General features: G+C 39.5%; 1 protein-coding gene and 1 non-coding gene across 2 annotated transcripts in view; one reads left to right on the top strand and one right to left on the bottom strand.

Moving 5' to 3' along the window:
* SLC25A13 (solute carrier family 25 member 13) overlaps positions 1-27,100 on the bottom strand; it is a 184,552-nt gene that overhangs the window by 150,809 nt on the left and 6,643 nt on the right. Inside the window, exon 3 of the mRNA XM_077765407.1 lies at positions 3,713-3,766. Coding sequence (XP_077621533.1) covers positions 3,713-3,766 — 54 coding nt within the window. The remainder of the gene's footprint in view (positions 1-3,712; positions 3,767-27,100) is intronic.
* On the top strand, positions 11,519-11,653 carry LOC144232553 (small nucleolar RNA SNORA48). The gene has a single exon (XR_013335442.1). It is a non-coding gene; the product is annotated as a small nucleolar RNA SNORA48 (small nucleolar RNA).

Genomic DNA, 27,100 nt, shown 5'->3' with positions numbered 1-27,100 from the left:
CTCCCTGCCTCTCCAGCTCCACTCATCCTAGGGCTCCCCAAGTTCCCTCTCCAAGGAGCCTTCTCTGAGCGCTCCCCACCACAGGGACCACTCTCTCCTTGTGTTTCCTGTGGCATTTGCTTTAACCACATACCCGTAGCCCACCTACATTCTCTGTTACCTGCTGCATGCCTGTAAATCTGGCCTCTTGTATAAAAGCTGATCTCCTTGAAGACATGGTCCTGGCTCATATCTATTTTGCACATCCTACTCACCGCAAAGTTTCTGGGTGTTTTATTTAAACCGGAAGCACTCAATACATGTGCCCAAATTAACATGAAGCAGCACCACAAGTGTTAGGCAGGCAAAAAAATGCAGGGCAACATTCAGGTTAGAAACAAAACTGACCACACATAGACTTCAACTTCCACACCCAAACAAAATGTTACCAGCCACTTATCGCCAGAACAGGCTGCATAATAAACTCAAATGCCTCAGGCTAGGAGCGCTGCACAGCAAGTCCCGTCCTACCCACCATCCCAGTGCGCTGCCCAGGAGCCTGTGCTCCAGCCCACCCACCCCTACACACACGGCACTTTCGAAGACCTTCGTTTCACACCTGCTGTTTCCTCTGCCCAGAATAGTCTTCCTCTACCCCACAACCCTCCTCTACCTCCTCCATCTGATAAGTACCTACTCACTGTCTAGCCCGGTTAAGAAACCATAACCTCTCTGTAACCTCAATGACCCCTGCAAGCAAGATGTAATTAGTCCCACATCAGCTTCCTACTAATTAATGCCATATAATGCTTATCAACCATGTTATGGCTTTTTTTTTTTATACACTTACACACAGTGAGATAGTAAATGGCAGGAGCCATGAAGTATACATCTTTATATCCCCAACGCTTAACACTGTACTTAACATACAGTAAGCAACTGCCCCCAAAAAAGAAAGAAGAAAGTGGAATTGACTTGAACTGTTCCTAAGGATAAAATAAAATAAGCCAGAAGTGGGCCCAGTGCAGTCCTCCAGGACCCCGCTTTCCTCATCTCGCCCAGTTTGTCTGGCTCTCTCAGACCTCCGCAGCTGCCGACTCCCTGCTCGCAGCATATCTGGTCCAAAGGTCTACTTCCCCCAAGCTCCAGAAGCATCCTCTAACTAGTGTAATAGACAGAAGGCTAGGGTATTTGTTAGGAAGAAAAGTCAGGAGAAAGTTGGAGAGTCAGCAAAGCAGTCAGGTTACAGAGTGCTTACTGCTGATCCATACTTCACTGGAAAGAGCAGCCACAGTGGAGACGTGCCTGGCACAGCTCCCACAAGCCTCATCCCTATTCTCCTCCCACCACAACACCGTCTGCGCCAGATGGTAAACAAGAGATCCCCCGCACGAGGAGCCAGGGTGGATTTGTGTTGGTTCTACACTGCCCAGGCCCTATGAGATCACCCAAACCTCTGCCAGATCCACAATCCCTTCCAGAAACTGCTGATCACTGTTTTCTTCACAGCCAGCCCCCGCCCCCCTTCCTGGCCCCATCGACCCCTTGGACTCAAAGCTACACTCTCACTCAAAAGCCATGTTGTCTCAGCCACCCCAAGAGAAGCGAGCACTTCCCAGCTGGTCCCAAAGATTCCACCCCAGCCTTCAGACCCACGTCCTCAGAAACCTCACAGGTGACTCCCCAGAATTCTACATGCAGTTCCTACCCTCCCTGGGTCTCCCTGGCCGATATTTGCCTCCACTACAGACCTGCCTGCTGTTGACATGGAGCAGCTGGAAAAGACACGTTGTTCCAAAGCCGGACCTTAACCTAACCTAGCCAGCAAGCATGTGGCCTCAAAAGGTGGATGCAGCTTTTACCTGGAGCCTTTCCACCCAATCGTGCCAAAAGACCAGTAGGTATCCACGGTGCGCCACCTATTAAGACACTCTGAGTTGTTCCCATTTCCTGTCAGAAGGATGCCCACAACTATTGCTAAACAGAAGTGACAGAGTTCAAAGAATGATTATGACTTTGCCAGCTCAAGTTAATGAGCTTTATCCATTTTTCTAGGCTCTCTGGCAACCCACTCGTGTGCTCTTCTGCAAGAGGTCTTCCCAACTACCTCATAAGAGTTTTATAAAATAGACGTTAAACATACATACTAACAATGTTTATGGTTCTCATACACACCTCATCCAATTACGGTGGGCCCCAAACGCAGAGCAATAAGTAAACCAGGTGAGGAACAAAGCATTTCTGTGTCCTGCCCTTTCATTCTCTAGAATCTTTTTCTACTTAGAATCTCTATACAGTGTTGTCCTCTTGGGCTAAAACCAAATTTATAAAGAATTCTACTTTCCTACACATAATCCAAACCTCCTCACAAATCTATCCCTTTTCCTCCCCACAACACTACTCATATTGTTAACCATTTCCATTGGAAGCCTCTGTCTCTCATGCTGAATCATTTAATTTAAAGCATTTACCGAATCAGTATGTAATACAAATCAGGTTCTGGGCACTTTCATCCAAGTTTTTTCACTGAATCTTTACAAATTTTTGTAACTTATTATGAAAATGCTCACACATGTACAATGTAGAAAAAACAGGGTAAAAAACCCAATGATCCATCTACCAATTTCAAGAACTGTCATTATACCAACCATAGTTCACCAAAACTAGACTATTTAAAAGCAAATCCTGGACATCATAATCTCATCTGTAAATACTCAGTGTGTATCTCTAAGAGCAGCAGACTCTTTATAGCCCTCATAATCAGAATACGATCATCCAGCCTAAAAATCAATCAGTAACAATTCCGTAATATCAGATAATCCTGTCAGTGTTCAAATTCTCTGATTTCTCAGTATTTTTTAATAGTAACACACTTTGATGAGGAAAGTGATGCTCACGGAATTGGTAACTTTCTGAACCATATTATCTGGGACACAGCAGAACATCAAGTTTTTCATTTGAAGCCCTGGTCCTCTGTCTGTACAGCCCAGCTGCTTTTCCATCATGTTTAGAAAAAGCTCACATATATGCTTTATAAATGATCTTTATAAAAGTGGCCTTTTCCGAGTCCTTTAATTCCAGGTGAGTAACATTACATGTGGTTCACCATTTGGGACCCGAGGTAGACTTCTAATTAGAGTATCATTCATTCACTGCCCAATGTCTCAGAGTAGGGGAGATGTAAGACACTAAGGGAATATGTGGTATCTGTTGTGATCTAATACGTACTATTACTCCTACTGAGGCCTCCTCACCTGGCACTACAGTTGCAATTAACTGATGATAATGACAATGAAGGTAACAACAGCGATGGGCTTCTACAAAGAGAGGCAAGGGTAGTTGTTTCCGGATGGATGAAGGATCATGGGAATTTTACAAAGAGCTTTAAACATCTTAGGAGAAAAAGCATGACTGTCAAACAGCACAGGTGAATCCAGGAAAGGTAAATGAGTCGTGAGACTAAATCCCCAGCAACTCCTTTCCAGTATCTGACACAAAAAAAGGAACTAAAATGTAAACCATACTACCATCACAAACAAGCACCTACTAGTTTCTGATACATTTCAAAAAATACATAAAATTGTAACAGATCTCTTCCATAAGTCTTATGTAAAGTTACCTTTTGGGATTTTTTAAAAAATATAACAATGAAATAAAGAACTGGTAGAAAATAATCTTAAAAATTTGAGAACACAAACTAAATAAGAAACAAAATAGATTCCTTTATACTGACCTTCAAAAATATTGTCCTAAGCTCAGTTGGATCTGCTCTCTTGGTTAAAACCACCTATAAATAAACATAAAAATGTTTATATTATTAGAACAAAGCTGAGAAATCAAGCTAGCAGACTGAAAGAAAATAAACTCCAGGTTAGAAATGAGCAGATTTCATTTTTGTAGTTAAAGCACCAAATTTCCCCAATGCATAAACTACTCCCTGGGTTTTAAATTGGACTCCTTATGTGGCTTCTAGAATGATAACAGGCTATGCAAGAAACCAGTAAAGCTCTTAATATGTGGTCTTTAATGAATATAATTTTTTTTCAAAAAATAAATAGAAAAAGGAAAAATTGAAACTGACTTGTAACCACTTGGCATTTTTAAACTACACACCAGAGTGACCCATACCCTTTCATGGGGGAATATTAAATATTAAGATACAATTTGCTTGTTAACTATGCAAGAGAACATAGTTCTTAAAGAAGTTAGTAAACAAGGCAAATCATATTAACAAACAAGGGAGTTACTTCCCACAGTTGCGCCAAGAACAGGCATGAACGCCTAACTATCTGGGCATGCCACGCAAGCTCTCCTCCTTTCCTCGACTTTTAATTTAAGAAGTCAGAAGTCCCCAAAGGTATGGCTATTATTCTCCACATTGTAGAAATACAAGGGGCTACGGTTACCTTTCAAGAACAAAATTTGACAGATTAGCTCAGAATAGGTGTTGTGCTTAACTCCCCAGCCCACAAAGTCCAAAAACATCAGTGGGGAAAAAGCAAGACAAACTTGAACATGGCTACCCCAGGCCAACACAAAAGAGTCCTTATGTGGAACCAAACAGTGGGCTTATTCAGTGTCCCATCACCCAATCCTGCTGGCAAAAACCGTCATGAGACTGAATTCTCACCAAGCACAGCGTCACCCCATGATACAGCCAAGGAGGGGTTCCTGGAACCACCTTAATACCTAATACCGGAGCCATGGCTCTATCCACAGGGAGATTTATGCAAATTGTTCTAAATCCCTTCTGTGTGTTTGCAAAGGCTCTTCTGAGATCTCTGGACAATGTGTTCTCTGTCTCTAAATATGTAACTGCCTGAGCTTCTTGGCCTGCCACTGTCAGGAATAATTTTATTAACTAATCACTGGAATGGGAGAAGTGGTGTGATTGGTCACCTTGTTTCCCAAAGCAAGACTGATAACTCCTTTAATTTCAGCTGAGTACTTGCAAACACCATGCTGCTTTTATCCATAAGATTTTGGTAATGTTTAAAAATCTGAATTAGTGCTTTTTGGTGTTCAATTAAGGAGGAAAAAACAGAATGCTAACCAACCTAAGATTAATGATAGTGCCAACCTAAAGGTTTCAGGAGAAGATTCCTTCCTTGCAGGTTTATGTTCTGAGAAAGGTAGAACAGGCCAAATACCACTGGAGAAAATGAGACAGTATAAAAATGCCTCCATCTTCTTAGCTCCAAGAGAAATTCGCTTTGAGTTCCACATCTCAAGATAGTCCATAAGTAACATTTTTTTTAGAAGGCATATGGTGACCCTAGGTACTTAGCTGAGTTTCCTTTTAAAAGCAAAGGTAAGTTTCCACAAAGTGAACTATTCTTGCTCTATCTGAATACCACATCCTTTAAAATCTAATTAATTCACTACACCATGCACTTCATAAAGCCTTCCGTAGGCAATGCTTTTTCAGAGTGAACTTCCCTTGCCCTAAATTCCCATAGCATTCTTCCATTACTGACCCCCACACATTCTGTATTCCCCACCAGACTACACCTCTCTGAGAGAAAGAAACAAAGCTTTCACTCTATAACTCTACTAAGATCTAAGGCACAGGAGAACACCGTGCATACAGGAAGAAAATGACCAAGATTAGAGCACAGATAAATGACACAGAGGCCAAAAAGACAATAGGAAACATCAATGTCACTAATAGCTGGTTCTTTGAAAAGATAAACTGACAAGCCTTTAACTAGACTCACCAAGTAAAAGGATGACTCAAATAAAATCAGAAACAAAAGGAGGCATCAACAACTGACACCACAGAAATACAAAAGATCTTAAAAAACTAGTATGGACAATTATACTAATAAATGGGACAACCTAGAAGAAATGAATAAATTCCTAGAAACATATTTTTACATATTACATAAACATATTAAAACCTACCAAGACTAAATCATGATAAAATAGAAAAATCTGAAGAGATCTGTGAGTAAGGAGATTGAACCAGTAATTTAAAACCTCCGAATAAAGAAAAGTCTAGGACCAGCTAGCTTCACTAGTGAATTCTACCAACCATTAAAAGAAAAGCTAATACCAATCTTTTTCCAACTGTCACAAAATATAGAAGAGGAAGAAACTCTTTCAAACTCATGGGTCCAGCATTCCCCCAATACCAAAATCAGACAACGATGCCACTAGAAAAAAAAATTATAGGCTAATATCCCTGATGAACATATATGCAAACATCCTCAACAAATATTAGCAAACCAAATTCAACAGTCTATTAAAAAGATCATATACCATGATCAGGCAGAATTACTTCAGCAATATAAGGAAAATTCAACATCTGCATTCAGCTGAAGGATATACCACATTAATGAAATGAAGAATAAAAATCCTATTTTCATCTCAATAGACAGAAAAAACACCTGACAAAATTCAAAATCTATTTATAATAAAAATCTCTCAATAAAGTAGATATAGAAGGAATGTATCTCAACATAATAAAAGATATACATGACAAGCCCACAGCTAACATACTCAACAATGAAAAGCTGAAAGCCCTTCCTCTAAAATCATGAACAAAAAAGAGGATGTCCACTCTTGCCACTTCTATTCAACATAGTATTGAAAATCCTAGCCAGAGCAATTAGCAAAGGAAAGGAAATTAAAGGCATTCAAGTTGGAAATGAAGAACAAAACTGTCACTATTCGCAGACGACTTATTATATACAGAAGACTCTAAAGACTCCATCGAAAAACTGTTAGCACTAATAAACAAATTCAGTAAAGTTGCAAGATACAAAAACCAATACACAAATATCTGTTGCATTTCTACACACTAATAACAAATTATTATAAAAATAAAGAAAACAATTTACAATTGCATCAAAAGAATAAAATACCTATGAACAAATTTAACTAGGGTAATGAATCTATATATTGAAAACTACAAAACATTAATGAAAAAACTGGAGAAACTAATAAATGGAAAGATACTCTGGACTCATAGATTGGAAGAATCAATTGTTAAAATGTCCATACTATCCAAAACAATGTACAGACTCTACAATCCCTATTGAAATTCCAATGGCATTTTTCAAAGAGATGACAATCCTATCATTTGTATGGAACCACCAAGAACAAAAAAAACAACAACAACAACAAAAAAAAACCCACACACAAAAAGCAAATAGTCAAAGCAATCTTGAGAAAAAAGAACAAAGTTGGAAGCATCATACTTCCTGATTTCAAACCATATTTCAAAGCTATAGTGAGTAAAACAGTGTGGTTATTGGCATAAAAAGAGATGCATCAGTGAAACAGAACAGAGAGCCCAGAAACAAACCCACCCATAATGGTCAATTAGCTTATGACAAAGGAGCCAAAAAGAGAAAATGAAGAAAGCATAGTCTCTTCAATAAATAGTGCTCGGAGAATTAGACAACTACATGCAAAAGAATGAAACTGGACCACTATCTTACACTACATACAAAAGTTAACTCAAAATGGATTAAAGACTTAATGAGCCTAAGACCTGAAACCATAAAGCCCCCAGAAAAAAACACAGGTGATAAACTCTTTGACACAGGTCTTGGCAATGAGTTTTGTTTTGTTTTGTTTTGTTTTAGTATGACACCAAAAGCAAAAGCAACAAAAGCAGAAATAAGTTGAGGGGGAAAATGTCAGGCTAAAAAGCTTGCACACAGGAAGAAAACTATCAACAAAATGAAAAGGCAACCTATTGAGTGGGAGAGAATACTTGCAAACATGTATTTGATAGTAGCTAATATTCAAAATATATAAAGAAGTCCTACAACTAAATAACATAAGAGCAAAGAGTCTAATTAAAAAATGGGTAGAAGTTCTTCCCGGAGACTTTTTTTCCAAAGAAGACATCCAGGTGGCCAACAGACACATGAAAAGATGCTCAACATCACTCATCATCAGGGAAATGCAAATCAAAACTATAATGAGATATTACCTTATACCTTGTAGACTGGGTGTTATCAAAAAGGTAAAAAATAACAAGTATTGGCAAGGATGTGGAGAAAAGAAAAGCGTGTATACTGCTGGTGAGAATGTAAGTTGGTGCAGCCACTATGGAAAACAGTATAGAGGTTCCTCAATAAGTTGAAAACAGAACTCTTCCACTTTGGGACATTTATCTGCACTTTGGGACATTTATCTGAAGAAAACAAAAACACTAACTTAAAAAGATAGCTGCATGCTCAGGTTCACTGCAGTATTATTTATAATAGCCAAGACACAACAACAACTTAACTGTCCATCAATGGATGAATAAAGGGATTTTAAGGTAGATATAAAAAAATCCATATTGTAACCCAACAATTCCAAGTCATGTCACCTAATGTATATAGAACATTTTATATTTTCAATATATGACTATTACTTCACTGGATCCTCACAGCAAAATCTGAGACCTGGAGAGGACATAATATTGGTCCCACTTTACAGAAGAAGAAACTAAGACACAGAGTCAATTATTTCCCCAAAAGTCAAATTTGGCACCAATTTGTACTTGCATTTCTAAGTATTGTCTGAGCTTAGATCAGATCCCAAATCTTCCATCTCCTACTATACTGGTCTTTCCACTGAGCCACATTCCAGGCAGCTTCAAACAGATCATAACTTATGTTAACCATTAATACAATACATGCCTAGAAATCAAGAATCTTCCAGTTTCTCCTAACACCACCAATTTATAGTGTCCATCCAGTGATTAAGAATATGGCTTTAGAGGGGCGCCTGGGTAGCTTAGTCGGTTAAGCGTCTGACTTTCGCTTAGGTCACGATCTTGCGGTTCGTGGGTTCGAGCCCCGCATCGGGCTCTTGGTGCTGACTGCCAGCTCAGAGCCTGGAACCTGTTTCAGTCTGTGACTCCCTCTCTCTCTGACCCTCCCCTGCTCATGCTGTCTCTCTCTCTCCTAGAAATAAATAAAAATATTAAAAAAAAAAAAAAGAATATGGCTTTAGTGTCAGACCACTTATGATTGAGGATCACGTGTGACCTCTAAACTCACTAGCTTGTTGACTTTGAGCTAGATCCCTGATCTTTCAGCCTCACTTTCCTCATCTGCAAAATGGAAGTCCTGGATGATTGAAAGAGTGATAAGAGATAATTACATAAAGTGCTTAGCATCAAAAAGGACACAGAGTTAAAGTACTAAATACGTGGAATTATTTGTTTTCTTTATGGAAAGGTGTTTACATTCTACCATGCCTACTCTTTAAGTGATGAGTAACCTGGCTCATGACCTAAGAAGGAAAAACTTAGGAGGAAGGAGGGGAAAGGAACTCATGGAACTTCAAAAACACTCACCAAACCACTAAACATCGAGGTTTCCTACCTCATCTCCCCTGCTAGCTTAGCCCCAACCAATGCTACTTCTTGAGAACAGATTCAGAGTTCCAGATACACCATGAATTCCCCTGAGGCCCATTGAACTACGTATTAGGGTCTGAACACACCATATTGAAGCACAAAGTAACTATGGCTCAACAGGGGATGGATTCAGAAAAAAATTTACCAGCTTCCTGGGCCTCCTTACCTCTGCACTAATTCCATCTATTTCCCCAATGCTGTGTGGCTATTCAGAATTCCCAGTTCCACTTCTACTTCCCATTCTAATCTTCCTGTTTTGGTATCATGGGCAATGAAGGAAGAACTTACACAGCTGCATTCAAGACAACAGAAAGTTGGAACTAGTAGTACCAGTGTTCTGAAGATGGCACCTACCTGGTAGCAAAGTCAGTACCTGGGAAGTTCTAGGAGCTAGAAAAAGGGAACTACAGAAATGCAGTGCCCCTCTTTAAGCCAACTCAAAACAGCTGCCCAGCATGCACACTGTGCATCACTTTAACAAGCCTAGAGAAGATTCATCAAACTTGAGATTGTTTCCAGAAGACTGAATTTCATTGTTAGGTGTTTTTTTCTTATACTAACAGCATGTAAATATTTACAGCTTCTGTTCTTACAATCTAATTGTCTGATTTTATCATCATTCTTCTGAATTTGCATTTGTAGACAAGATTCCACCCTAAACAAATATTTTTATATCTAGCATTTTAAATAAAGGAACTAGTTTTCATACATAGTTAGGAAAATCACCAAGGAGGAAAAGGGCTCTTGGCAGATGACTATGAAATATGACCACTTGCTACTTAAATCAGTATAATAGAGAATTATATATTATAGCAGATAACTTTCATAAATACGCAAGCCCAGGGAGAGGGCAGGAAAAGAACGAGGTGGTTAAAACTGAAAAAACTATGCATTACATATTTTTTCCACAAAATGAGAAAGATTGGCCTTTATTGAATTTTAGTATGGAAATTTCAAATCAATTCCATGAATCAACATTCCACAGGGCAAAATTTGAGGAGCAGTGAATATGTAAAATTTCTGATAGGACAAACAGTAGATATAATAGCTTAAACGGGCTATCAATAGCATTTGCAAAACAGATACACGAGTTAGGTGCATCCTAGATATGAAAAAAACAGCCAACAATAACAACTTCAACGACTGGTTTTGAAAAGGCGGTAACGGGAAATGTGGCAAGGAGAACCAGAAAGATACCTTCCAGGACAAATGAATTCACTCGCATTTTAATATGAATTCAAGCAGCCAAAAAAGGAAAATACCTGGCAAGATTTTTCTACATGTAGGAATATTTTTTAAACTGACTTTCTAACACTGAAATCAAGCCACAGCTATAGGCTCATTAACAAATTGCAATGGTACAGAACTGTATGCCCCAAATAGTTGCTAGGACAGCAGGGAAGAGCATAAGAAAACCTACATAGAAGAAGGGATACTAACTTGAAGAAGAAAATGTAAAGAAAAGAAAAGCTCTCCTCTTCCAGTGAAAAGCTCTAAAGATGTAAGATCATGATCTCCTCAAGTGTCCACATCCCCAACTCCAGCAAACAACAGAAACTAAGCAGATGCTCCAAAAAATGTTGACTAAGGAAGAAAGTCTTCCAGGTGAGTAGAAATCAAATCTGGACAACGAAAATAGATGCCTCCCTCTAGGCTGGTGGTGCTCAAAGTGTGAGCACTGGATAATCAGCCTCCAGTGAGACCTTTTAGAAAGCAAATAATCATAGCTTTCCCCAGATCTACAAATCAGAAACTCTGGAGGTTGGGACCAGCAATACACAGTTTAACTAAAGTCCTCCTGGTGACCCTGATGCTGTTAAAATTTAAGAACCACAGCTTTAGGGGCGCCTGGATGGCTCAGCCAGTTAAACGTCCCGCTTCAGCTCAGGTCATGATCTCGCGGTCTGTGAGTCTGAGCCCCATGTTGGGCTCTGTGCTGACAGCTCAGAGCCTGGAGCCTGCTTCACATTCTGTGTCTTCCTCCTTCTCTGCGCCTCCCCCCCACTCTCAAAAATAAAACATTAAAAAAAAATAATAAACGCAGCTTTAGCTAATGTCCAATTCAATCTGATTAGGATGGAGGTTCTCAGCTGCAGCTGCACATTCAAGTCTCCTGAGGGACTTCTGGGTTTTATCAATATCCAGGCCCATCAAATTAGACGGCAGAGGCTAGGTCCCTGACCTGGGTACAGTGGCACCTTGTCGGCGGTGCCAGCCTCATATCAGTCTGGGGCAAAGCAATTCCTTGTTTATCCCATCTTGGCTTTTGGCCTGTGCCGGTGCCTGGTTCATGCCCAGGACACATGGAGAGCAAGAAAAAAAAAAAAAAAAAAAAAAAAAAAAAAAACCAGACTGCAGAAGTTAATTCAAGCAGAGTCTCTAAAATGGGAAAGCTCCATCACGAGATGATAATGTGGGGCTCGGTTGAGAATTACTGACTTAGGGCCCAAGATCCCAACTTCAGCTTGGGCCTTCACTCAGGCCTCCCAAACCTAAAATGGCTGAAAGCCAAGACAAGCACAGGCTTACACGGAAAATTCTACTGTCGTTAAGTAATTATTTACCTTAGATATGAAATAAAAACCAGAAGAGGCAGCTCATGAAAAGTGAGATAGTCCCTCTGTAAGCACGGCGTGCATGCAGTGACAAGCAGAAAAAAAAAGGTGGAAGGAGAAAAGTTCCTTCCTGGTCTTTTTGGATCCATGGAAGCATAGCGGGTGGACCTGAATCCCAAGGGAAAGCACTACTAGGGTGTGGCCTAACATTGAGAAACTGGGACCAACTCTTCTTCCCCTCTATCTTCCTGAACTGAATCACCACACATCTTCCTGTACTGCAGACACTGGAAGGTGAAAACTACATTTCCCAGGCTCCCTTGCAGCTATGGGGCCTAGGTGCCATCAATCAGGTGAAGCTGGGGGAGATTTGGAAGGCAAAATTTTGGAAAGCAAAGATTTGGAAGTTGGGGGCCATGCTTCTGCTGTTTCTGCCAGCAAGCATCATTGCTAGAGGTGTCTGCTTTTCCTGTCGCAACCTCCTGACCATGTCTGTGGCAGCATGGTTCTGAACACCTCCCTTCTGGCAGGCCTACTCTATGACTGCTCCCTTGGTGGCCTGCTCTGCTGTGCCTGGAAAGCACTCTTGAAAACTCGACCTGAAATCTGTTTCTTCACCTTCCCAACAAATTCTGTAAGCCATTTAATACCCTGTAATAAATCTCCCTGTGCTTAAACCAGCTAGAGTGGATTCTGTTCTCTGTAAGCGAACCTTGACTGATACAATCAGTAATTGCAAAGTAAGTTTGGAATTCCCCAAAACCACAGTTACCATTAGCTCGAGAAGAAAGAATGAGGTGTCTCATGAAAGTTAAGAAAAATAAATTTTATTGAATTCACTGAGAACCTCATTCTTCACTCTACAGTTTCCCAAAGTTCTAATAGAGGAAGAGCAGAGATTATAAAAAACTTACTGAAATATAAATAAGTACACAGACAAGATGCCTTGTTAAACATGCTTCAAACCACAACCTTTCTGTGTAATCAACCCTCAAAAGTTCATATCACTCAACAGTTGACTTATAAGGCACCAGATACCACAAATGTTAACCCACCAGGTAATTACACAAATGGGTCATTTCAGGGGTGCTAGAGATGTTTATCAGAAGGACTCAGTAGCTTGTGAAGTGTGTTGGATTTAACTCTGCACTGTTGTAGACAAACTGAACAATGATAAAGCCATCACTATTACAATCCCATATTAAGTAACAGATTATAACTGTTAAGAAAGGAATGGTGGTGTTCAGCTCTGTGTTCTGTTATGCTAAAATAACTTTAAACACACTAATTTTGGATTTTTATTATTACTGTTATTCAATTGAAGTTAGGATTCCAGTAAATGTTCCCAAGAGTAAAAATTTAACAAAAGACACTATGTCTATTTCCTAAAATAGACATATTTCTGTTTATATTTTCAACTCCTTCTAGAGACAGAGGTGTTTGCTCACCCTGACATAATCAAACATCACCAGGTTTGGGGTAAAGATTTGGGTTCCAATATATTGCTAACCTGGTGACCCTGGACAAGTCGGTTAACATCTCCAAGTTAGTTTCCTCATCTATAAAGTGGGCAAAGTGACAAATCTACTTATCTATTTCCAAATGTAATCTGAAGGACCAATTAGAACCCCGGCAAGAACCAGTGTGCATGCAGGAAAAACTCATCACTGTAAATGACAAACCGCTGGAGGCTCAGTGTGGACAAGATAGAGACTTAAAAACTGTAAAGGGGCCCAGCCATTGGGGGTTGTCCATATTTTTGTGAGTTTTACCTCCTGAAACTCAACCTTGTTCTCACAGTGAATACAAGAGAAAAATCATTTTGTGCTTCTAGGAGGAGAGAAAATGGAACCTTTCTGAAAGGCTCTGAGCATTCTGTTCTTTATAACAAAATCTGTCCTTGGGAGAAATTATTTACTAAGAGCCTAACCTGCTGGGGTATTATTAGAACCTAACTTACCGTTGGGAAGGTAAATACCCTATTCCAACCACCTCTAGCCATTCTCTCCCACCTAAGAGGAGGAAAAAAAAAAAAAAAAACCTGAGAAACACTTGTGAAGTACACTAGCCAGAACCACAGGCTCTCTCATGGGCAGGGACCTAATAACAGGCCTACAGAACACTTCCTCTCCTTTTAGCTCCCCCCATCCCCCCAATCAAAGGCCTATTTGCAGCACGTCCTTTTATCCAGTACATCATGTCTGGCTCTCAAGAAAAAGTTACAAAGCATAACAAAAGGCAAAAAAACACAACTTGAGGAAATAGAGTGAGCATCAAAACCAGCCTCAAATGTGGCAGGAATGTTGAAATTATTAAAATAGGAATATACCACAACTATGATTAATATGATAAAGGCTCTAATGGATAAAGTAGACAGCATGCAAGGACAAATCCACAATGTAAGAAGAAAGTGGAAATGCTAAGAAAGAATCAAAAGAAATGCCCAAGATCAAAACTCTGTAAGGGTAAGAATGCTTTTGATGGGCTTATTAGTAGACTGGACATGACTGAAGGGAGAATCTCTGAGTTTGAGGATATCTCAATAGAAATCTCCAAAACTGAAAAGCAAAGAGAAAACAAGAAGAAGAAGAAAGGAAAGAACAGAAGGAATTACTTGAAATAATAATGATTGAGAATTTCGTCCAAACCAATGTCAGACACAAAACCACAAACAGAAAATACAAAGCAAGATAATCAAAATCACTTTAAACATCAATGGTCTAAATGCACCAATTAATTAAAAGACAGAGCTTGTTGAACGTATCAAAAACTAAGACCCAACTATGTGCTATCCACAAAAAACACACTGTAAATATAAAAACTTAAAGATTAAAAATAAATGAATGTAGAAAGATATGCGACAAACACTAATCAAAGGACAGCAGAAGTAACTATATTAATTTCTGTTGGCGCCCATTTTGAAGCAAGATAGTTATAAGGTATAAAGAGGAACATTACAGAATGACAAAGGGGTCAATTTTCCAACAAGATTATTACCAATCTTCAGTGGAATAGAATAGAAAGCCTAGAAGTAGATTTACATACAGGCAACTGATCTTTGACAATAGAGCAAAGACAGCCTCTTCAACAAACAGTGTTGAACAACTAGACATCCACATGCAAAAAAAAGAAAAAAGAAAAAAGAAAAAAGAAAAAAGACTGTAGACACAGACCTTATACCCTTCATGAAACCTAACTCAAAATGGATCACAGACATAAATGTAAAACTCCTAGAAGATAACAAAGGAGCAACCTTGGATGGTCTTGGGTTTGGCTCAGGTGTTTGCAGATGCAACACCAAAGTCATGGCCCATGAAAGAAAGAACTGAGTAGCTGGACTTCATTACAATAGAAATTTCTGCTATGCAAAGGACAATGTCAAGAAAATGAGAAGATAATCAAAAGACTGTGATAAAATATTTGCAAAAGAACAGCCAATTAAGGACTGCTATCCAAAATATATAAGGAACTCTTAAAACTCAATAAGAAAAAAAAAAGAAACTGAAGAAAAAATGGGCCAAAGACCTTAACAAAAACTATCAAGAAAGATGTATAGATGGCAAGTAAACATATCATCTGCCATCAGGGAAATACAAATTAAAACAACAAGATGTTAGAATGGCCAAAATCCATAACACAGACAACACCAAATGCTGGTGAGGATGTGCAGCAACAGGAACTCTCATCAATTACAGACAAGAATGCAAAAATGGTACAGCTATTTGGAAGACAGATCGGCAATTTCTTACGAAAGCAAAATATGCTTACCGTTCTTACCAGGAACTGAAAACTTACACACAAATGTTTAATGTTCACAGCAACCTCATTCCTAATTATTGAAAATTGAAAGCAACCAAGGTATATTTCAGTGAATGGATAAAATATGGTACATCCAGATACTGGAATATTATTTAGCACTAAAAAAAATGAGCTATTAAGCCATGAAAAGACACAAAAAGGAACTTAAATGCATATTACTGACTGAAACCTGCTAATCTGAAAAGGCTACACACTGTCTGATTTCAACCATATGACATTCTAAAAAAGGCAAAAAGTATGACAATAGTAACAAGATGAGTGGTTGCCAGAGGTTAGGGAGTAGGGATGGAGAAGAGGTAGAGCACACAGGATTTTTAGAGCAGTGAAAATCCGGTGTGTCATACTACAGTGGTGGATACATAACATTACACAATTTGTCCAAACTCACAGCATGTATACCACCAAGAGTGAACCCTAGTGTAAACCAGGGACTTCGGTGATAATGATGGGTCGATGCAGGTTCATCAACTGTAAATGCACATACCACTCTGAAGGAAGCTAATGGGGAAGACTATGCATGTATAGGCACAGGTGGAATTTAAGAATTCTCTGAATCTTCCTTTTAATTTTGCTGTGAACCTAAAAGTAGACAAAATTATTGTCTTAAAAAAATCATGAGTGGCCAGGACAATGAAGATGAGCCTAATTAGGCTGAGTCACCAGGCACCCACCTGTATAATCTCCCTTTCCTTTCAAAGAACCCTTGAAGCAGGTTGGAATCTCTTCCTTCATAGCTGAGAAAAATGCAGGTCAAACAGGTTGATCGACCCTAAGCTACATGCCTTTTCCACAGGGCCACATCCCAGGCAGTCAGGTTGCCTTAACCCAGGTTTCTCAACCTGAGCCTTACTAACATTTTGGGTCAGAACATTCTTTGCTATAGGGGGCTTCTGGTGCATTGTAGGATGTTAAGCAACATCCTTTGCCATGACTCATTATATGCCAGTAGCAACTCCCCCTCCCACCCCCAGGTTGTTTTGACACTAATTATAATACCTGGAGAATATGCCAAGAATTTGGCAAGCCAGGATGGGGACCTGAAGCTATCCTTATGAAGGATACTACTGGACAACACTGTAGGTCAAAGTAATTCAAAATAAAGTCTTTTTAGGGGCATCTGGGCGGCTCAGTGGGTTAAGCATCTGACTTTGGCTCAGGTCATGATCTCAAGGTTCAGGAGTTCGAGTCCTGCCTTGGGTAAACATGAACCCTATTTCTCTCTTTTCCTCTCCCTCTCTCTGCCCTTCATGGGATTCTCTCTCTCCCTCCCACTCTCTCTTTGCCTCTCACTCACCTGTACCCTCTCTCTCAAAAAAAAGTATTTTTAATTTAGCATTATGATACCTAAATGCCCATGGCTCAGTAGAAGGCAGACCTGCCTAACGCAGAATATTATTCTTCACTATTACAGGTTAAACTCAGTCTCAATTTTTTTTTAAAGCATCAAGGTTACAGTATAATTAGGAACCAGCTGCAATTGTAATTACAGCTTCCAATATAATTTGTTACATATTAGCAACTGTCAAATTACTACTGCTCCTTAAATGAATAAAAACTGATTGTGCTGTTCTGACGACTAGGATGTATGTTCTTGATGGGGAACAAAGGAATATAAAAAGTATATGACATATTTATAAAGTGCTGAAAGGTCCTACTTAGGAGATCACAAGTTGCTGGAGCCCAGATAATGCCAGAGAAAGTTAAAATGGCTTCTGAGAGAGAACGGTGAACTTAATAAATGCAGAGGAAGGGAAACCAGCAAACCAAAAGGACAATAGAAAAGTTGCTTCCACTAAATACCTGTTCAAAAGTCCACTGTGCATCAACATCATATAACTGAAGAATAGTCAAGAACCCAGGAGAAAGCCAAAAGAAAAAGAATAGGAGCTCTCTGAACAGCCAGGATCTCATCCTAAGGACTGCACAAAATTTCACTCACGTGAGCCCTCTTGAGTGACTCGTGACTTTCGATGTTACTCTGACCAACTTCTCTGTTCCCAAACCCACAGCTCACGCTTCTGTAAAGTTTACTATCCCAGGCCTGGCTCTGGGCTTCACAAACATGAGCACATTAACCCAGGAAAGAAATACAACTACGCCCCTTTTTATAAATGAGGCGATCGAGGTACAAATAGAGTAACTTGCCCAGAGCCATACTTTGAACATAGAGTCCAGGATTTCAACCATTGTGGTATACTGGCTTTCAGAAGAAAAAAAAAGAGAAGATTGAAAGAACAAGAGAAACTAGGCATGAAAAGAAGAAATTAAGACACATCAACCAATTGTGATGCCCAGGCCTCATTTAGATAACAATTTAAAAAAGTATTTAAATAATTATAAGAAATGGGGAAATGTATAAAATGTGTACAGAATAGATATTTAATCATATTGAAGAATCACTGAATTTATTTTTAGATATGATAGTATTTTGGTTCATTTTAAAAATCTGTTTTAAAGATATACACTGATATTTACATATACAATATGTTGGGGATTTGCTTTGAAAATATCAGGGGGATGGATGGAGGAGAGACGGTGAGCTATAAATGCAACAATATTGGCCATAAGCTGAACATGGGGGTTCATTATATTCTAGCTTTTTTTTTTTTTTTTTACACATTCTGGAAAATTCTTAAATGCTGCAGTTCTTTCAAGACCGAAGTCAAATGCCAATTCTTCTGGGAAGATTTTCCAGACTATCCAACCAGATTTCTCTCACAGAATGCTATCTGCCCCTACTTTATGGGCTTTGCAAATGGACACTTAACTTCTCACCCTATCACTAACTAGCAATATGACCTCCTGGGTTTTCATCCGTGAGTGTGGGGGAGGCTGGGGAAGAAAGGACTGAAGCAAAGTAGTGTACCCTGGGGCAGAATCGGACAGGGCCTTGTACTCCCAGCGGAAGAGCTGACTGAGTCATCAGAGGGCAGCTGAGCCCCAAGGGGAGGCTCTCTTGGCTTTCTAAACTGATGGTATTTTCTCTTCAGAATCTAAGCCAGCAGAGGGTCTGGGCTGAGCTGACAGCAGGTCACGTCGGCTGGTGATGTGGCACTAGGGAAGGTTCATGACCTCCTGGGGTTGAAAAACAACAACAAAAATTAAACTGGTTCCCTACCTTTCATCTTATATCAGAATAACCTCAGATAATTAGTAAATAATCTTCCGAAAAAGAGAAAGAGTACTGGAAAAACACAAGTGGTTTCTTATATTAAGTCGCGAAGCTGTATTTAAACATGACTGACAGCCCAGAATCTGTAAACAGAAAGATTAATAAATATGTAATATTAAAAAAATTAAAAAATGAGTATGAACCAGTTAAACATCAAACAACTATGAAAAAAAGGTACAACAGACAGGACAAAGGGCCAAGTTTCTTAATTTAAAAGTGCTGCTCTTAGAACAAATCAATGTGAAAAGACAAATAATCCAACAGAAAACTGGACAAAGGTCAAGACGAGGCTCTTTTTGAACTGCCAGTAGACACCAAAATAGGGCTACAAATCTCCAAGAACCACCAGAAAAGACCACCGGGGACTGAGCTTTACCTCTGGGACAGAGATGTTAGACAAGGGAAAGAAGTGGAATCCTCAAACTCAGAATCAACATCAACCTGCAATAAAATAAGTGTGTGAACGCTCACAAGACACCAATGAGGACACAGACACGATGGAAAGACCATGTGAGGACACAGGGAGAAAAAGGCCACCCAGGAGCCAAAGAGCTCATTCTAAATCTTCTCTCACCTTGCCAACTCTGCCAGTACCTTGATCTTGGACGTCTGGCCTCCAAATTTGTGAGAAAATAAATTTCTGTTATCTAAGTCATTCCGTCTGTGGTACTCTGTTACAGCAGTCGTAGTAAACTAATACAGAATCGCTTAATATCTACTCTTTACTTGAGTGACACTAACTGCGCATTCTTTTATTTACTTATTGTACTGTTTTATTTATTTCTTTTGGATCCAGGTCCAAGCGTTTCATTTGGTTGTCATGTTGCTTTGGAGGTCTCCTTTACTCTAGCCTTTTTATTCATAACACCAACACTTTTGAAATCAGACTTTCTTACAGAAAAGTCCTACTTTCTATATATGTCTGTTTCTCCATGATTAAATTCAGATTCAACCCTGCTAGCAAGAATTCTCCATAAGTCATGCATGTTGGGTACTTCCTACTACATCACATCAGTGACTTGGTGATGCTAGCTGGTCCCATTTCCTGATGATGAGAAATTGGATCACAGACTAAGGCAGAGTCCTACATTGTAAAGGCACCCTTTTCCCACTTTGTAATTAGTGAGTAATGTACAGGGAGATACTTTGAACAATAGGAATTCCAACTATTTCACTGAATGGTTTTAGTATCCATTGGAGACTCTTGCCTGAATCCTTTATTACCTGCAGGTTGCAAAATGATTTTTTTCCCCCTTTTTCTAATTCAATCAAGCCATCTACCTTTCGGTAAATAAGAACTTTACCTCCCACCCTCTACCTCACTTTCACTTTTTGGGGCATGAATACTATTCACTCGTGGAATGACAGTATGGGTTTTTTTTTTTTCATTCAATGTGTTACAATCCATTTATAACTGACTTGTTTTTATTGTGGTAAAACATACAGAAAACTTAACACTTTATTATTTTATTTTTTTTTAATGTTTTATTTATTTTTGAGAGAGATAGAGACAGTGTAAACAGGGGAGGGTCAAAGAGAGAGGGAGATACAGAATCCAAAGACAGGCTCCAGGCTCTGAGCTAGCTGTCAGCATAGAGCCCGATGCGGGACTCGAACCCATGAACCGTGAGATCATGACCTGAGCTGAAGTCGGTCACTTGGCCAACTGAGCCACCCAGGCAGCCCAAAACTTAACACTTTAACCATTTTTAAGTGCACAATTCAGTGGCATTTCATGTATTCACAATGTTGAACAACCATCAGCACTAATCATTTCACCATTCCAAACAAACTCTACAGCCATTAACATCCAAATGATTTTAATAGCCATGATTTTTTATAATAATCGTAATACGCACTGTAATATATATGCATATATAAATGCAAGTGTGTATTTAAGGAATGAAAATCATACTACACAAGAATATTATTAAAATTTAGCCAACTAAAATAAGCTATTCTGGGGCACCTGAGTAGCTCCGTTAAGTGTCTGACTTGGGTTCAGGTGATGATCTCATGGTTGATGAGTTTAAACTCTGCATCAGGTTCTGCACTGACAGTGTGGAGCCTGCCTGGGATTCTCATTCTCTCTCTCTTTATCTCTCAAAATAAATAAACCTTAAAAATAAAATACACCATTATGCAAAAAGGTGTTGGCATAAAAAAGCAACATCCAAGCCCCACTGATCAAACATAACAACACAGGAAACAACCAAGAATTATGTGCCCCCTAATGTTGTACCCAGTACCAAGTACCCCATAACCTGAGGCACCCAGCATCCCTTAGGAAGTAATGTAGCCAAAAACAAAAAAATAAAAATAAATAAAACTCTTAACTTGATCAAGCCTCCAGATCTATCACTTGTCAGAAGACACTGGGGACAAAGGAACACGAGGGGGATGCAAACGGCAAAATCCAAATTGTAGGAAACTACAGGAAAGATGACCCAATTCCCTCATCAAATAAACTGCAAGGAAACAGAATAAGAGACGTAGGAGAACATATAGATTAACAAGATTCAAAAGGCATATCAGTCAAATGCGATGTGTGGCTTGTGTCTGAAACTTGATTACAACAAACCAACTGTAAAACCTATAAACTTAGGACATGGATTTTAACAGCCTGACAGGTACTTCAGTGAATAGTGAAATAAAACTATGACCCCTTTTCCTAAGAACTAAAGAGAACTGGGAAAAAAAAAAAAAAAACTGGCTGACCAATATCGAGAAATGACAAGAAACATTCTTGTCTCTTACTGAGCTCTAAGTTAAAACAACAAACAAACAGGCTCCCTTTCATCCCTGCTACACTGTTGCCATAGCTTATGGCAAGGAATGCGAACAGGGGTCCTGGTCACAAAGCACTGTGAAGGGTATCTGAAGGGAATGAGTGGGCGGTAATACTGGAAAAGCTAGACAACGGCCAAGACCAAAGAGGCATTAGCTGGCTAAAGAGATTAAATTTTATTCTGTAGGCAACATGAAACTACACTGTGTAACAAGGTAAATTAAAGAAGGCAATGACATACAATAGTTACGTGCGTGGACTCTGGCCTCAGGCTGCCTGCCTTCAAATCTGCCAATTCTAAACTGTGTGTCCTTGGACAAATCATTTAACCTCTCCGTCCTCAAGAGACTTAAATATCAAATAACTCTGTTCAGCTGCAGTTGCCCATCTGTATACAGAGATAAGAACAGCACTTACATATGTCATAAAACCGTTGAAAAGACTAAATTATTTCAGATACAGAGTGCCCAGAACAGTGCCTGACTATTGTTATTTGCATAACCTTTCCGAACCTTAAGTTTCCTGTCAAATGAGGCTACAGTACCTCCCCTTCTACCCTGTTGATAATAAAGATAAAATAACGAAGCTTGGGCCTTCATATTACCTGGTTATTTTCATCCCTATAGGCTGTGAGTTCTCGAAAACAAGTCCGATAGGTTAGTCATTTTAGAAGCCCAGCACAGTAAGAGCTGATAGACAGATGGAATCAATCGCACACATGAATACATCTTTTAAAAACTGTTAGGTGCTGGGGCACCTGGATGGCTCCGTCAGTTAAGTGACCAACTTCGGCTCAGGTCATGTTCTCTCGGTTCATGAGTTCAAGCCCCATATCAGGCTCTGTGCTAACAGCTCAGAGCCTGGAGCCTGATTTGAATTGTGTGTGTGTGTGTGTGTGTGTGTGTGTCTCTCTCTCTCTCTGCCCCTCTCCTGCTTGCACTCTGTTTCTGTCTCTCTCTCCAAAATAAATAAACATTTAAAAAAAAAAACAAAACAGAGGAGCCTGGGTGGCTTAGTCGGTTAAGCGTCCGACTTTCGCTTAGGTCATGATCTCACGGTTCATGGGTTCGAGCCCCGCATCGGGCTCTGTGCTGACTGCCAGCTCAGAGCCTGGAGCCTGCTTCAGATTCTGTGTCTCCCTCTCTCTCTGACCCTCCCCTGCTCACGCTCTCTCTTTCTCTCTCTCCTAGAAATAAATAAAACATTAAAAAATTTTTAAAAAATTAAAAAAATCAAAAATCAAAAAATCAAAACACTGTTAGGTGCTGTCCACATGAACACAGTACTGCCATTAGCATGGTAACAAGAGCCAGTCTTAGAAGCTACCTTTGACAGTTCTGGGCAGTATGGAAATGGAAGGAAAAAGAACAGACCAAAGGCAAGACTAGCCTGGGAGCTATAGAAATATTGTAGCTAAAAGGTAATGAAGGGGCACCTGAGTGGCTCAGTCGGTTGAGTGTCTGACTTCGGTACAGGTCATGATCTCATAGTCTGTGGGTTTGAGCTCTGCATCGGGCTCTGGACTAATAACAGCCTGGAGCCTGCCTCAGATTCTGTGTCTCTTCCTCTGCCCCTCTGCTGCTCATGCTCTGTCTCTCAAAGATAAATAAACANTTTTTCTCAAAAAAAAAAAAAAAATAAAAAAAAAAAAAAAAAAAAAAAGGTAATGAAGACCTGGACACAAATGGAAGAGATAGGACACTAGAAGGGCAGTGGAAGGGTTTCACGAACCCATCTCTTTGTCCACATTCAAATTTCTGCTGATGGTCTCTCCTCGCTGCCCACAACAGATGCTTCATTGAACTCATCGGACATTTCAACCAGCAGCAAAGCTAATCTACAGACTTAAATACTGGAATGACCAAGAAGATGAATTCAATCCTAGGAAAGCAGAGTTTGAAATATCCCTGAGGCAGAAAAGTTAAGATTTCCAAAAGACAGCTGAAAACGCAAGGCTGCTGCCTGAGAGAGCTGCCCAGACTGAGAACTACACGGAGCCATCACCCTCCAGGAAGAAGACAATCTCACGACACCAACATTTCGGGGGAAACAAGAGGACGAAAAGAAGCCCACAAAGGAGAATGAAACAATAATATGAGTTAAGAGGTGTCCCATGAGAGGGGACATCATGAAAGCTGACAGAAGTTGCTATAGGAGGAAAGAGGTGGGACACGGGGATCCCCTCAGGCCAGAAATGAGGAAAATAGGGCAACAGTTTCAGAACTGCGGTCCCTGGTGACCTTTACGAGAGAATGTCGAAGAAGAGAATACACATAAGGGAACTTTAAGTATGGGTGGGTAGTTAAGAAATGGAGAAAAATACAACCTTTGTATAATAATCATACATTTCCTTAAATAATAATTCAGAGATGTATTCCAAAAATAATACCCTGATCCCAATGTGGAATCAAAATTAATTCCTAAAAACCCTAAAATCTATACTGAATTTTATCACTATGTACTTAATTCTGCAAAATGTTGGACTAACTTACAGCCAATTCAAAAGGTGCTGCATCCTTGGTTTAGAAAAGTAGCTACATTTAATATACAGTAATGAGAGCTCCAGACCAATCTTCTTTAAACTTTAATGTGCATATAGTCCTGTGGGGATCTACTTGAAATGCAGATTCTAATGCAACAGAATCTTTGGCCTGGACTAAGTCCAAAAAAGCTGCAATTCTTTTTTAATTTTTAAATTTTATTTAAATCCAAGTTAATTAACATGAGATTTCATTCTTTCTCATCACTGAGTAATATTCCATTGTATATATTTACCTCATCTTCTTTATCCATTTGTCAGTCATTGGACATTTGGGCTCTTTCCATTATGTGGCTATTGTTGATAGTGCTGCTATAAACATTGGGGTGCAAGTGCCCTTTCAAATCAATATTTTTGTATCCTTTAGATAAATACCTAGTAGTGCAATTGCTGGATCACAGGGTAGCTTACAACCCCTATCAAACTAACACCAGCATGCTTCGCAGAACTAGAACAAACAATTCTAAAGTTTGTATGGAACCAGAAAGATCCCAAATAACCAAAGTAATATTGAAAAAGAAAAACCAAAGCAGGAAGCATCACAATTCCAGAATTCAAGCTGTATTACAAAGCTGTAATCACCAAGACAGTATATACTGGCAGAAAAACAGACACACAGATCAATAGAACAGAATAGAAAACCCAGAAATGGACCCACAAAAGTATAGCCAACTAATCTTTGACCAAGCAGGAAAGAATATCTAATGGAAAAAAGACAGTCTCTTCAGCAAATGGGGCTGGGGAAATTGGACAGAAACATGCAGAAGAATGAACCTGGACAACTTTCTTACACCATACACAAAAATAAACTGAAAACGGATTGAAAGACCTAATTCTAAGACAGGAAACCATCAAAATCCTACAGGAGAAATCAAGCAGCAATCTCTTAGACCTCAGCCAGAGCAACTTCTTACTCAACATGTCTCTGAAGGTAAGGGAAACAATAGTAAAAATGAACTACTGGGATCTCATCAAGATAAAAAGCCTCTGCACAGCAAAGCAAACAATCAACAAAACTAAAGGGCAACTGACAGAATGGGAGAAGATATTTGCAAATGATGTATCAGATAAAGTGTTAGTATCAAAAATCTATAAAGAACCTATCAAACATCCAAAAAACAAATAATCCAATAAGGAAATGGGCAATGAACAGACACTTTTCCAAAGAAGACATCCAGATGGCTAACAGACACATGAAAAGATGCTCAACATCACTCATCATCAGGGAAATACAAATCAAAGCACAATGAGATGCCACCTCACACCTGCCGGAATAGCTAAAATGAACAACTCAGGCAACAACAGATGTTGGCGAGGATGTGGAGAAAGGGGAACCCTTTTGTGCTGCTGGTAGGAATGCAAACTGGTGCAGCCTCTCTGGCAAACAACGTGGAGATTCCCCCAAAAATGCTGCAATTCTAACAAGCTCCCAAGTAAACTAATGCTGAGGGTCCATGGACCAAAACTTCCAACATCCAAGCTCCAGGAAGGCCACTCAGAGAACGTGGCTAAGCAGCCACACAGGTTAGCCATTATGGTGAATAATGAATGGATCACAAGCTTAAGAAAAGCACACTACGTTTTGTTCAGGTAAGTCAAATAATATCTTTGTCCCCACGTTTTCAGTTAGATAGAAATGTCCCACAGCCCACAACATCATCTCTTGACATTCCTATGGCACCTGAAAATTCACAGTGTTTTCACATGTTATACTGCATTTGCTCATCACATATAAGTGGTCTCTGTTTTCCATAAGGTGATACTAAGCAACCAGAGAAGTCAGACTTGTCCAACTTCTTATCATTACTGGGAGCAGTGGGCATGTAACCACTCCTGTCTAGCTCCTCATGAAACCAGAGCTACTGATTTAAAAATAAATAAATAAAACATTCTTGGAGCCTCTTCCCACATAAGAAAGCAGTTTTGAGCTCCTCTGCTGTTCAGCCTACAACTGTGACCAGAATCAGACATACAAATATTACGTGTCTAACTTGGAAAAACTTCAAAACTGACATTTGGGGATACAAGCGTGTTCAAATCAGGCTCACGATGGGGTTCAGGACACACTGCACCACAACGTAGCCCCCTGGCATATGGAAAATCTTAAGTGAAGGAGTCTGAGAAAACAGCAGAAGCAGGAAGGCCACTTTGACCTTCTCCCCACAACCTTCTTTCCTGAAATCGGTCATAGAATTCCCATGTGAAAGGTACCCTCCCTTATCACCATTCTTATCACCAGAGATGGGGAACTGGGGGCCCAGAAAGCTGTACAAACAAACCTCGTTAAACTGACCCTTACCTCCTAGTTACTATTTCACCATTTACTAGTCTTAGTCCAAACACCTCTGTCTTGCCAATTCTTCAAACATCCATTCTTTCTTTGTGTAAAAGGAATAAAAGCTTCCTACTCTGGTCCCTTCTTTGGGACTTCATCCTCTTGTGAAGGCTCCCATGTATATGTAAAAATTCAATAAAATTTGTATACGTTTCTCCTGTTTCTGTCAGTTTAATTTTCAGATCCAGCCAGGGACCCCAGGAAAGTCCAGGAAAACTTTCCCCTCCCCTACACTTACTTACACAGTTTTCTTACAAATTGTACTGCGTAAGTCTTATGCAAAAGACATTTTACCATGGAACACGAAGTATATCTTGAAATATTTCACTCATATCAAGTCAACAATTTTCATGGATAACATGTGGAAACTGTGACTACATGTGGAAATCAAGACAAAGCTACCAGCCTAATAACAGTCATTAAATAGAGTGGTTTATTTGGGTTAAATTACTAAAAATTTCAACACTGCCAACTTTGCTATGTTGTCAGCACCTAAACTCAAAAGGAACTATCCGAGCCTATTTTCACTCCTGCAACTGCATAGCA

Source organism: Crocuta crocuta, unplaced genomic scaffold, assembly GCF_008692635.1.
Source record: "Crocuta crocuta isolate KB4526 unplaced genomic scaffold, BGI_CrCroc_1.0 scaffold14, whole genome shotgun sequence".
Taxonomy (NCBI): domain Eukaryota; kingdom Metazoa; phylum Chordata; class Mammalia; order Carnivora; family Hyaenidae; genus Crocuta; species Crocuta crocuta.
Note: the sequence above shows the minus strand (reverse complement) of the source record. Positions and strands in the feature narration are given on the sequence as shown.